At 48.4% G+C, this 12,500-nt stretch overlaps 1 protein-coding gene across 1 annotated transcript in view; it reads right to left on the bottom strand.

Annotated features, from left to right (window-relative positions):
• The window catches only part of LOC116224483 (multiple epidermal growth factor-like domains protein 6), a 23,871-nt gene extending 11,377 nt beyond the window's left edge, over positions 1-12,494 (bottom strand). The window contains exons 1-14 of the mRNA XM_042710251.1: positions 12,410-12,494; positions 12,038-12,200; positions 11,804-11,907; positions 11,481-11,660; positions 10,380-10,586; positions 10,010-10,189; positions 9,049-9,240; positions 8,812-8,961; positions 8,483-8,589; positions 7,502-7,707; positions 6,795-7,015; positions 6,245-6,391; positions 1,402-1,566; positions 111-262 (exon numbers count right to left, since the gene is read on the bottom strand). Of these exons, the coding sequence (XP_042566185.1) occupies positions 111-262; positions 1,402-1,566; positions 6,245-6,391; positions 6,795-7,015; positions 7,502-7,707; positions 8,483-8,589; positions 8,812-8,961; positions 9,049-9,240; positions 10,010-10,189; positions 10,380-10,586; positions 11,481-11,660; positions 11,804-11,907; positions 12,038-12,200; positions 12,410-12,428 (2,193 nt within the window). The 5' untranslated portion in view covers positions 12,429-12,494. The remainder of the gene's footprint in view (positions 1-110; positions 263-1,401; positions 1,567-6,244; positions 6,392-6,794; positions 7,016-7,501; positions 7,708-8,482; positions 8,590-8,811; positions 8,962-9,048; positions 9,241-10,009; positions 10,190-10,379; positions 10,587-11,480; positions 11,661-11,803; positions 11,908-12,037; positions 12,201-12,409) is intronic.
• Positions 12,495-12,500: the final 6 nt, after the last annotated feature.

Here is a 12,500-nt window from a genome sequence, read left to right as displayed (position 1 = left end):
AGAATGGTAAGTACGAAGGACAGGAAACGCAGAGAGGAAAAGAGAGGAGATGAGCGGATGATGGATGGATGGAGGAGAAGAGAGAGAGTGACAGATGGGGTACTGCTGACCTTGGTGCACATAAATGTGTGGGGGGTGGTGGAGGAGGAGTCCGAGGGGCAGTAGAACCCGGCGTCACAGGGTCCGCTGGGGGTGTCCAGCCCCTCCCCGTCACAGTAATACCCCCCGGGGCAGGAGAAGCAGCTCTCTATGGACACGCCCCCTGAGGACGCATCACAGGGGGAACACAGAGGTATGACAGGGGTAACATAGGGGCAATCACCGTGGCAACACAGGGGGGAGATATATGAGCCTTTCAGGTCCAAGCTGAAACCAACCGCTGATAATGCATTCAGATCCAGAATTGGATCGGGATCAGAACTTCTAATGTAGCCGAGCACACACACACGTAAACACACACACACACACACGTAAACACACACACACACACGTAAACACACACACACACGTAAACACACACACACACGTAAACACACACACACACGTAAACACACACACACACACACACACACACACACACACACACACACACACACACACACACACACACCACACCACACCACACCACACCAAGCAGGATTCTCCAAGATGAATAGACTGCCCTCACTATCAACCCCTGATGAATAGACTGCCCTCACTATCAACCCCTGATGAATAGACTGCCCCCACTATCTACCCCTGATGAATAGACTGCCCTCTTGATCAACCCCTGTCTTTTTCTCTCTCAACCCCTGTCTTTCTCTCTATCAACCCCTGTCTTTCTCTCTATCAACCCCTGTCTTTCTCTCTCTCCCTTGGCTCTGGACTAACATGGCTTGGAGGGTGGAGAAGCAGTTACAGTACTGCAGCACATTACAGTTTCTGGCACACATGCATTGCATGCAATGGCATGTGTTTGACTGGTGACATCACTGTGCATCGCATGCAATGGCATGTGTTTGACTGGTGACATCACTGTGCATCGCATGCAATGGCATGTGTTTGACTGGTGACATCACTGTGCATCATGAGCAATGGCATGTGTTTGACTGGTGACATCACTGTGCATCATGAGCAATGGCATGTGTTTGACTGGTGACATCACTGTGCATCGCATGCAATGGCATGTGTTTCACTGGTGACATCACTGTGCATCATGAGCAATGGCATGTGTTTGACTGGTGACATCACTGTGCATCGCATGCAATGGCATGTGTTTCACTGGTGACATCACTGTGCGTCGCATGCAATGGCATGTGTTTGACTGTACACTGTGCCATAGACTAGTGGCATGTGTCTCACTGCAGACAACACTGACCAGTGGGCTCAGTATCTCCTGTGGTAACTAACTGGGTCACTGACCGGTGAGGTTGCGGACGGTGCCTGTTGGGCAGGGTAGTGGCGAGAGGGTGCCAGGGGGGCAGTAGTGCCCAGTTGGGCAGGGTCCGTTCTGGGGCAGCTCAGCGGAGGGCTGGGGGGCAAGACTGCTGGCCCCACCCTGGCAGAAGTACCCCTGCTCACATCGGCCTGTGGGAAGAAAAAGCCTTTAATAAGCATGTTATGAATCTTTATAAACATGTTCTAAACTACCGGTATATTCAGCTCTACAGTCTTCATGGTTTGTTGAGGATGGTAAATCACTGCAATGGAGTAAACTGTTTTCAGGTTAGCAGTTAAATGTGACAGCGATCCAATTCACAGCAAGCCGGCTCCCCCGGGTTTGAATTATGTACAGACTGTGCAGTAGAAGTAAATGATGGCTAATGGCTGCTACCTGGCCTGTGGCCAACACCATCAATTCTCCTGCATAGCCTTTGAAACATGACAGGCTTACCCTGCATTCATAACAGGCTTGTTAGGTATGTGAAATCTACTATGTGCTCAGGCAATACCTCACAGCCATGCTGCCCACCCGTGTGACCCAAACACAGGCGTCCACACCGGCAGCCTGTGGAGTATGTATAATGGTATGAGTATATACAGTATATATATATATATATATAATTATGTTAATTAATAAGTGTTAATTAAGTGTGCATTATTTTGAAGTCCATTATCCCGCTAATGCTACAGTTGCCACACTTGCCATGTTCATTTAGATATAATTATTGATCGTATTGATCGCTAAAACTGACCTGTTTGTGGAGCTACTTCTTTCTCCCACACTTTGGGACCTAATTCCGTTGACGGGCACCTGGCAACGAGCATTGAGCTACTAGTTACTAGTTCTAAATTGATGGTTGCTATGGCTATGCTAGTTACTAGTTCTAAATAGATGGTTGCTATGGCTATGCTAGTTACTAGTTATAAATGGATGGTTGCTATGGCTATGCTAGTTACTAGTTCTAAATGGATGGTTGCTATGGCTATGCTAATGCAGTGTAACCGTACTGAAAGCTATGTCAGACATACAGTATATCCCATGTTGCTACTCTCTGTACTTCCTTCTGTCCATTCATTTGTAACTGTTGTCCCAAAGCAACAGTTCACTGAAACTTCACAATGAACTTGGTGACGTGATTTGCAGTGTAGTACAGTCAAGAAACTGCTTATTAAAAATGTGTCAACTACATTCTTTAGTGCTCCAGTGTGAGGCGTGTGTGTACCTACAATGTATGTACACACACGCACACACACACACACACACACACATACAGCTACTGTATGTACACACACGCACACACACACACACACACACACACACACAGGGGCGGCCCTAGCACATTTGGCGCTCTAGGCGAGCTTCACTCCTGGCGCCCGCCCCCCCCCCAATAAAAAAAAAATGTTTCCCCCACGAAAACGGAATTGCAACTTTCAAACGCTATTTTGCCCTGTAAGACTGCATTCCTTTCACATAAACACAACAACGATCGCGGCGATGAACAAACATTAATTCAAGAACAAATCACTGAGAAAATGTCACGCCTGTGCTGGACTACGCTCCGGCCACGCCCCCTGTTCAACTGTTTATGGACACACACACACACACCTCCACGTCATCTTCCCAATCGCCTGCAAATAATGCTTTCTTAGTCTTCTAAAAGTGAATCTAAAATGATATAACAAAAGTATGTATTATCATCATTTGTTAAATGTAGCTATTATGTAGTTATTAAGCATTTTGGTGTATTTCGACAGCCTGATATTTTTTTATTCCAAGATGCATAGCTCTTGATTAGTTGAATCATGTCTAATTAAACTGGCTAGCTCGCTCCACCAAAACTAAAGCTGTCCAAATTTGATTACTTACATTTTTATGACGCAAAATGACGCAAATTGCGGTACAGCTGAACTTGAACTGATGTTTCAACTGAATGGCAATAACAAGCAACGTCACAAGTCACTGGCTAGCTAGCGTTAGCTAACTAGCAAGATTACATACAATCCATTCGCTAAAGTTGACAATACAACACTTGGATTTTTACCAGTATTCCTCACTTGTTGACAAGTTGCCGTGTTTGGCTTCCTTAATGGATGTGCTATGCAACGAGTAAGATATGTGTAGTGTTGTTGCACTGGCTATTGACTTTATATGTGCACCCCTATTTTAATCATGTGGTTTTTTTGTATAATGTACAAATAAATGGACATATCATTTTTGATATACCCACCTCTGTAAAATCCTTAAAGAACTATGTGACAGGGAGTAGGAAAACTTTTAATGATAAGGTACATCTTTTCTTCTTAACTCCACTAAAGTGCCGGGGGCAATTCACGCATTCGTGAACGTTTTCTTATTTGGAATTCATTCTAGGCTAGAACAGGATTTAAGGATTTACCTTTCTCCTTGGCACGTTTCTCTTCTTCTTCCTTTCTTTTCTTCTTAAATTGCGCCCCGGATGGCTTTTGCCTCTTCATTATTTTGTTCTTCAAAGTTTCTTGAACACACACACACTCTAACCCAGTGGTTCTCAAAGTGGGGGGCGCGAACACTCTCCAGGGGGGGCGCGATGTCACAGACGGAGAAAAAACAAAATCTACCGCCGACCTGTCACTGGTTAGGGAAAGCTCCCTCAGTGGCGAAATGCAAGGGGCTGGACTGACCCAAACAAATCAAATACTGTTTTGCTCCTGATCCACCAATCAAAACGGAGTCTTATCATTTGAACGCGAGTTGAATCTAAGCTTCCCAGTATTAAAAAAAACGCAGGCATGGTATGCGCTAACCCTGAGACGACAGGCAGAGTTTGTTCAATTTCTCTTATTTCCTCTATCATTCAGATATTCATTGCTTTATAAACAGTATTTTTAAAGACTCACTTCCTTAGTAGTACCTTACTGCACTTGCAGTAGGTCTATTCGTAGCCTATTCTGATGAGTAATTTGCTCCACAATCTTTTAAAAAAGCTCGTAGCCCGAGAGCTAGCCTAGCTAGCTACCTTCTTCCAACTACAGCTAGCCCTTTTCTCCTTAACACCTAGCCTACCTTTACATTTTTTGATCATCCACCGTGTTGCAACAAATAAAACACCAGCACTTGAATACTATTTTGTGCTGTCCCTGTCTACATTGTGTACAGTTTGTTTAGTTAGGAATCATTGCCTAGCACAGCCTTATCCATTATTCGTGTGCAAGTCGTTCACAACCACACATACAAGAACACGATGTTGAAATTAGAACTTTATTAACTTCACACACACTGTATCAGCAAATAAACACAACATGGACACGTTTTGATTCGTAAAAGAGAAGCCTGTGGACAAACGTGATGGCCTCCAGCAACAACGAACCACCATGTCCAAGCATAGCACTGTCTCCAAGCAGTGTCTGGAGGCATCTTATGTAGTTGCTCATAGAATTGCTAAGCTTGGCAAACCCCATACAATTGCCGAAACACTGATTTTGCCGGCCACGCAAGACGTGTAGAATAATGATAGGTATTGCGCTGAGTTTAGCTCCTATGTCAAACTACCGTTCATTCGCCTGAGTTCGGATCCACTCTCTGCTCAGCAGATGAGCTGTCAATAGACATGAAAGAGCAGCTGAAGAGTGACAGTAGACTTAAACATCTCCCCTCTTTCGTCATTCTGGGTAGCAATGATCAGCTTTGCGACATAGCCTTAAAAATGCTCCTCCTTTTCGCGTCGACATATTTGTGCGAGGCAGGCTTTTCAAGACTGACTGCGCTCAAAACTAAATACCGCAACTGCGCACAGATCGAGGATGACCTGAGGATATGTTTGTCAAACATTGCCCCAAGATGTGAGGACCTTTACAGTGCAAAGCAGGCTCATGTCTCACATTGACAGACCTGTAGGATTTTTTTTGTAAAGATCACAAGAGGCCCATAATAATAACAGTATCCTAAAGATACCAATAATTATGATAATAATAATAATAATACAATAATAATAATTGGTCGATAATCATTAATTATAATAACATAATGATGGTGATAATAATGAATAGCCTACTAATAGGCCTACTATTACTGATAATAATAATAATAATAATAAATAGCTATAATAATTGTCTGTATGGGCCTAACAATAACAATAGCCTAACCTTGACATGTCAGGCCTATCAATAACAATATGCTATCTATCTATATATGGTGGTGTAGTTGAGGGCGGTGGCAGCGGGCCGCGGGCGGCAGGGGGGGAGGGGGGACGGATGGGGGGGGCCCAACTACCCCTAACCAGCTTTGGGGGGGCCCAGCTTGCAAAAGTTTGAGAACCCCTGCTCTAACCAAACGCCTCACTGTGCTAGCATGTTCTGACAACACCAAGGACGTACATACCCCTTCCGTTTTCGCTCATTTTACCCTAATGTTAGATTTTTTTTTTATGTCAAAATATTGGTTGGAGATATAGAAGGGGGTGCAAAAAAAACTCTGTTTTTTTTTTCATCTTTTTTTTGCTGGGCGCAGTTTTTTGCGCCCCCCTCTGAGTGGTGCCCTAGGCGACCGCCTATACCGCCTGTAGGAAAAACCGCCCCTGCACACACACACACACACACACACAGCTACTGTACGTACACACACAACAGAGACACACTCATCAGAAAATAATTGATGTTCTAAAGATGTTCTAAAGAACGAGTCACAATATTCAAACAGAATTCCGCTGAGCCGTGGTGTAATTATATGACATGAATCAGAGTTGAGCTGCAAGGTGTGTGTAAAGGCAGCTTCCTGAGCCAGGAGGGTTGACCTTGAGATGAGTGACCTTGAGATGAGAGACTGACCTTGAGAGGAAAGACTGACCTTGAGGCTGAGAGGCTCCTGGGGAGTTACAGTAGTGTCCAGTGGGGCAGGGGGAGCAGGAGGCCTGGGATGGGGCACCCGCCATCTGCCCCAGAGTGCCTGTGGGGCAGGGCAGGGGCAAGGCCGTGCCCACGGGGCAGAAATGACCTGGGCACCACACAGGGGGGAATAATCACACCAGGGGTAGAAACCAAGGCTGAATTATCTCATAGGGGGTAGAAACCAAGGCTGAGATAGAGCCTGCTACAGCAGAAGAGTCATCACATTCAGCCATATGCATTTATACATGCACATAACTCAACTGGAGGGACAGACTCAACACACAAACTCAACTAGAGGGACAGAATCAACACATAAACTCTCTGATTGGTTCGAGAGATGCAGTCACGCTAGGGCTTCTCTGATTGGTTCGAGAGGTACAGTCACGCTAGGGCTTCTCTGATTGGTTCGAGAGATGCAGTCACGCTAGGGCTTCTCTGATTGGTTCGAGAGATGCAGTCACGCTAGGGCTTCCCGTCACCACAGTGGCAGAGGAGAAGTGACGACTCACCCAGCGGGCACAGGGCCGGCTCCTGCATGCCATCGGAGGGGCACATGGTGCCAGCCGGGCACAGGCTGCAGTTGGCAGCGCCCGAGCTGGAGCTGTACGTGCCCGCCTCACAGGGCACCTCCAATGCTGAGCCAGCTGGGCAGCTGTGCCCTGGAGGACACAGGTATCCCATAATGCCATCGCCAGGGCGGGGGCTCACACTGCCGCCCACACAGACATATCTGGAAGAGAGAGAAACAAACACCACAGGCCCACATTAACATGTGCTGAAAGTCATGTGTCATGTGCTCTTATCTGGAGGGAAGCAAGCAGACTTGTGTTCTAGATAGGAGGCACAGTAACATGTGCTGAATGTCATGTGCTCTTATCTGGAGGGAAGCAAGCAGATTTCACAGTGCAGCATATGTGTTCTGACAGGAATGTGATTTTAAGGGACGTTCTGTGGAGCCAGAGAGAGAGCCATCCCCAGAGAGAGACATGGGAGAGAGCTGTTTGAACACAGGTGCCCAGAGACTACCATACTGCGTCTCAACACATGCATGTTTACTTCCCGTGCCAACCCCTGTCTTTAAGAGAGCTGGCCTGGATTGCTTCATTAGGAGGGGGGGCGCACACACACACACACACACACACACACACACACACACACACACACACACACAAACTCTCTCACACACACACACACACACACACACACACACACTCACCTTCCCTCACAGAGCAGAGCATCAGCGATCTGGGTCATGCCCGCGCGGCCACACCACAGCCCCCCAGGGCAAGGCTGGCACTGCTCGGCCCGAGTCAGCCCCGGGGTGCTGGAAAAGGTACCAGGTGGGCAGGGGACGGGGTAGGATGTGCCAACAGGGCAGTAGAATCCAGTGGGGCAGATTGAGCCTTCATCGGACTCCATCTGCTGTGAGGGGAAATCAGTAGTGGGTGTGAGTGGGGTTGTTTTCTGTGCCCCAGGGAAGGAGACGCACAGACAACCTGAGGCAAAAGTAAACAAAGTTTATTAGACACACTGTCTCCCTAGAGTCTCCATGGAGACGCATGCTGGCTTTATTACACTCGGCCCTGGAAGCTCCCCCTATCCCCTTTACAGAGGAGGCATGAAGAAAATGTCAAGCAGATATTTCGTTATATTGTTATCTGAGTTATGATACGGCTCTTCAGAATGCTGATGAATGTTCCAGGGAATAACACAGACCATTCGGAAAAATTAATAATGGCTGCTGCCGTTGGCTAAGGGTTTTGTGCTTCTGATTCACATCTTTCATAATATTCCACAAGTAGTCCGTTCACTAATCATAATGGAAATTCATTGTAATTTAAAGCAGATAATACATTGCTATACAACATCTCCAAATTTAAAGTTTCTCAGTGAAACTTTCCCACTTTCCTATTATCGTTTTGGCAACTAACCGTATATTAAGCATCATATAATAAGCCGCTGTGCATCAGGGTCCTGTTTGTCGGGTCAGGATTTATTTGTCAGGAATGACCAGCAGACTATACATACTTTAACCCTAACCCTAACCCTCACGCAGCCCAGCAGAATACACATACTAGAACCCTAACCCTTACACAGCCCAGCAGAATATACATACTAGAACCCAAACCCTTACACAGGAAAGTATTTCCATAACGCTAGTCTCTTGAGTGGAAGGGAAATGGAAGTGCTAAAGTACCATGGTGATTCCGGTTCCGTTTGGGCTGCTGGATCCGGGGGAACAGTGGAACCCCTCTTGACACGGGCCAGTGGGCTCAGATAGACCCGGCAGAGCACAGAACAAGCCTGCAACAAACAAACAAACAAACAAACACACAAACACACTGTATTCTCATCTGATGCAGTAACGTTAACGTCCCTTACTGGTCCACTTCACTGAAAAATACTGACACTAACAATAAGGTCCATTATTGATAATGGTGTTCTTAGAGACAGCTGGATGCTAGATGTGTGGTACCCTGTAATAATGATCTGAAAGGCTTAATATGAAGGGTGGGTGTATCTCACCTGCGGGGCAAAGCAGGCAATCCTCTGGGCTTGTTGCCCCTGGCAGGGGAAGTAGGGTTCCTGGAGGGCAGGGGAACTGCTGGGCCAAGGACGTGCCAGGGGGGCAGAAGTGACCCGAGGGGCAAATCTCGGGCTGCACTACCCCCTCACCTGGTCAGTGAAGCATCATGGGAATGCTTTAGAAATGCTGGTTTATAGTAATCATTTGTTGATTATTGATTATTGACAAACACCCACCCTGACAGAAGAATCCTGCCAGACATGATGTGCAGTTGCCACGGTGACTGTTTCCCGCTGCAGAGGAGAACGTTCCGGCCTCACAGGGGAAGGGTGTGTGGGAACCCTTGGGGCAGTAGAACCCTGCAGGGCACAGAACCCCCTCAGGGCTGGTGGAACCCCCACTGCAGTAGTATCCTGGAGAACATTCTCCTGACACACACATAAGGGTGGGAATATCAGAACATTCTCTCAGGATTCTCCTCTAGAACATGTCTGTTAGGGAACATTCTCCTTCAGGATTCCCCTCTAGAACATGTCTGTTAGGGAACATTTCTCTCAGGATTCTCCTCTAGAACATGTCTGTCAGGGAACATTCTCCTTCAGGATTCCCCTCTAGAACATGTCTGTTAGGGAACATTTCTCTCAGGATTCTCCTCTAGAACATGTCTGTTAGGGAACATTTCTCTCAGGATTCTCCTCTAGAACATGTCTGTTAGGGAACATCTCCATACACTCTCTGAGAACATTTGTCAGAAGAGGAACATCAGAACACTCTATAAGAGCAGCAGTGATCTTCTACATGAGTCATGAAATATCCTGTTCTAGAACACTAACTCTGAGAACTCTACTGGAACTGGCATCAGTCAAGAGACTTCACCTGACTGTCCTAAGTAGCACGGTGGCGGTGAGGGTGAGAGTTTGAGCAGCAGTGTTAATGCTTTGCTCTAATTGATTATTAACACCAGGAAGCAGTGTTAACGCTTTGCTCTAATGGCTTATTAACACCTGGCAGCTGGGTTACCCTGAGGAGGATCCTAGAAATAGACCAGCGAAACTAAAACTGATCTGAGATCTGAGAGCCTCTGAGGGCCTCTTCCCCCCACTCTCTCAGCAGATGGCACTTAACAAGCACAGCTGACTTATTTATGATTGAGACTGTGTGCATTTCTATGGGGGAGGGGGTCTCTGGGGGGGTTACCTGCTATGATCCCCGCCTGGCAGAATGCCCCAGGGGGGCAGAGGGAGCCGGTGCTGTCGTCCACAGGGTTGGGCACCACCGCCCTGATGTGGCAGAGGAAGCCTGCCGCGCAAGGCCCCGTGGGCTGGGTGAGGCCGTCCGATCCGCAGAAATGCCCCGCGGGGCAAACCCAGCACTCGTCTGCAGACACAGCACTAATGAGTGGGCAGTTACAGCGGTGGAAAGACCTGATTTCACCCAGGGAGTGGCAAATGAAACTCACAAACAAAACAAAAATGAGTGTGTGTGTGTGGTGTTGCATGCTGGGTAACTGCTAAGTATTAGTGGTAAGTGGTAGTCAGGTGACCAGTAGGTTGACCCAAACCGTTACCTGCAGTGCTCAGGCCCTCAGTACTGCTATAAGTGCCCCTGGGGCAGGGCACAGGGCTGTCCAGAGGGGCATCGCCAGGGCAGAAATACCCCTGCGGGCAGGTCACAGGGGTAACTACCCCACCAGCCTCCTGATGGGGGGAGGGGCAGTAGAACCTTGCAGGGCAGGGTTTACATTCCGTCTGCCCTGTGTGGTCCTGGAACCAGCCTGCAATCAGGAGCACAAGCGCTTATAAACAACAACAAACAAACATCACAGCATTAATACACCAGCAACAAGCACTAATCAACAACAACAAACAAACATCACAGCATTAATACACCAGCAACAAGCACTTATAAACAACAACAAACAAACATCACAGCATTAATACACCAGCAACAAGCACTTATAAACAACAACAAACAAACATCACAGTATTAATACACCAGCAAATACTCTCATATGACAAGCACTTAGCTCCAATTGGCCGTCATGGGAACAAAAACACAAATACCCAGCACAAGCACACACTGGAAACTAAGTCCTCCTAAATCCCCCTACAGCTGCGTGACCGGCGCCCTGCGCCCTGCCCCCTGCGCCCTGCCCCCTGCGCCCTGCCCCCTGAGCCCTGCGCCCTGCACCCTGCGTCCTGCGCCCTGCGTCCTGCTCCCTGCGTCCTGCTCCCTGCGTCCTGGCTCAGGATGAGCTCCTCTGACGCTTGGTGAGCAGCAGGCCAGCAGTCTTTATGAGCAACATGACCTTGCTGCTCCCATCTGCCCTGGTACAACATGACCATTCGCAGCTGTGTGTGTGTGTGTTGGCTGTGTGAATGTGTGTGTGTGTGTGTGTGTATGGGCTGTGTGTGTGTGTGTGTGTGATGTGTGCTTGTGTAGGTGGTGTGTATAGGTTGTATGAAAGTTTATGGATTGTGTGTGTATGGGCTGTGTGTGTGTGTGAGTGAGTGTATGGCTTGTGTGAATGTGTGAGTGTATGGATTGTGTCTGTATGGGCTGTGTGTGTGTGTGTGTGTGTGTGTGTGTGTGTTTCTGTGTTTGTGTGAGTGTATGGATTGTGTGTGTGTGGGCTGTGTGTGTTTGATGCACTTGTTTGGGTGATTACCTGCAGGGCAGGTCACACAGTCCTGCCTCCCACGCCCGCCCGTCTGGGGTCGGTGTGTGCCCGCTGGGCAGGCGGCGGGCGCTGCGGTGCCGTTCTCACAGTAGTGGCCTGGCGGGCACAGGTCCCCGTACCCCTCTGCCACCGGGGTCACGTCTGGAGAGCCCTCAAGGCAGAAGAAGCCTGCAGGCAGACATGGAGCATTCAGTCATTCAGTATACTGTACGTTTCTATGGAGATGACCCTGTGACCCCTTCCAGGCCTGCTGGACTGGTTAAGTGGCAAGAGGTGTGCACTGCAGAGTGACAGAGTTCCTAAACAGTCACCTGACAGGCAGGGTCCGCTCACGGCAGTCAGCCCCGGTTCCGCGCAGTAGAACCCTGGAGAACATCGCTGGCACTCAGACTGCTCGCCGAGCCCGCTCCTCTCACTGAAACACAGTAAGGGTTCTGCACTAGGAGTGGTCCTGTCAGTCACACACACACCCCATCGCCGTGGGAACGATGGGAGAGAGATGTACGGTGTGTGTTTGAGTTGAGCAGCTGTGGGTGGGGTTCTACCTGAAGGTGCCTTTTGGACAGGGCACTGCGGAGTAACTCCCCGCTGGGCAGTAGAACCCCCGGGGGCAGGGAGCGCCGGTGACCCCATCGGTGGGGGCAGGAGCGGATGCTCCACCGAGGCACAGGAAGCCGGAGTCACACGGGCCGGTGGGGGACTCGTTCCCTGTGAGGCCACAACGAATATTTACACTCAACCAGCCCTTAGGGTGTGTGTGTGTTTGTGTGTGTGTGTGTGTGTGTGTGTGTGTTTGTGTATGAGAGTGTGTATGAGAGTGTGAGTGTGTGTGTATGTGTGTGTGTGTGTGTGTGTGTGTGTGTGTGTGTGAGTGAGAGAGTGTGTGTGTGTGTGTGTAAGTGTGTGTACATACATACCTGAGCCTCTGCAAAACATCCCCTGGTCACACAGAGTGCAATCCAATACATCTGTCAACCCAGAGCGGTTACCGTAGCTACCAGGGGGGCA

The sequence above is a fragment of the Clupea harengus genome, chromosome 17 (assembly GCF_900700415.2).
Source record: "Clupea harengus chromosome 17, Ch_v2.0.2, whole genome shotgun sequence".
NCBI classification, from domain to species: Eukaryota; Metazoa; Chordata; class Actinopteri; order Clupeiformes; family Clupeidae; genus Clupea; species Clupea harengus.
This window is presented reverse-complemented; position numbering and strand designations above follow the sequence as displayed.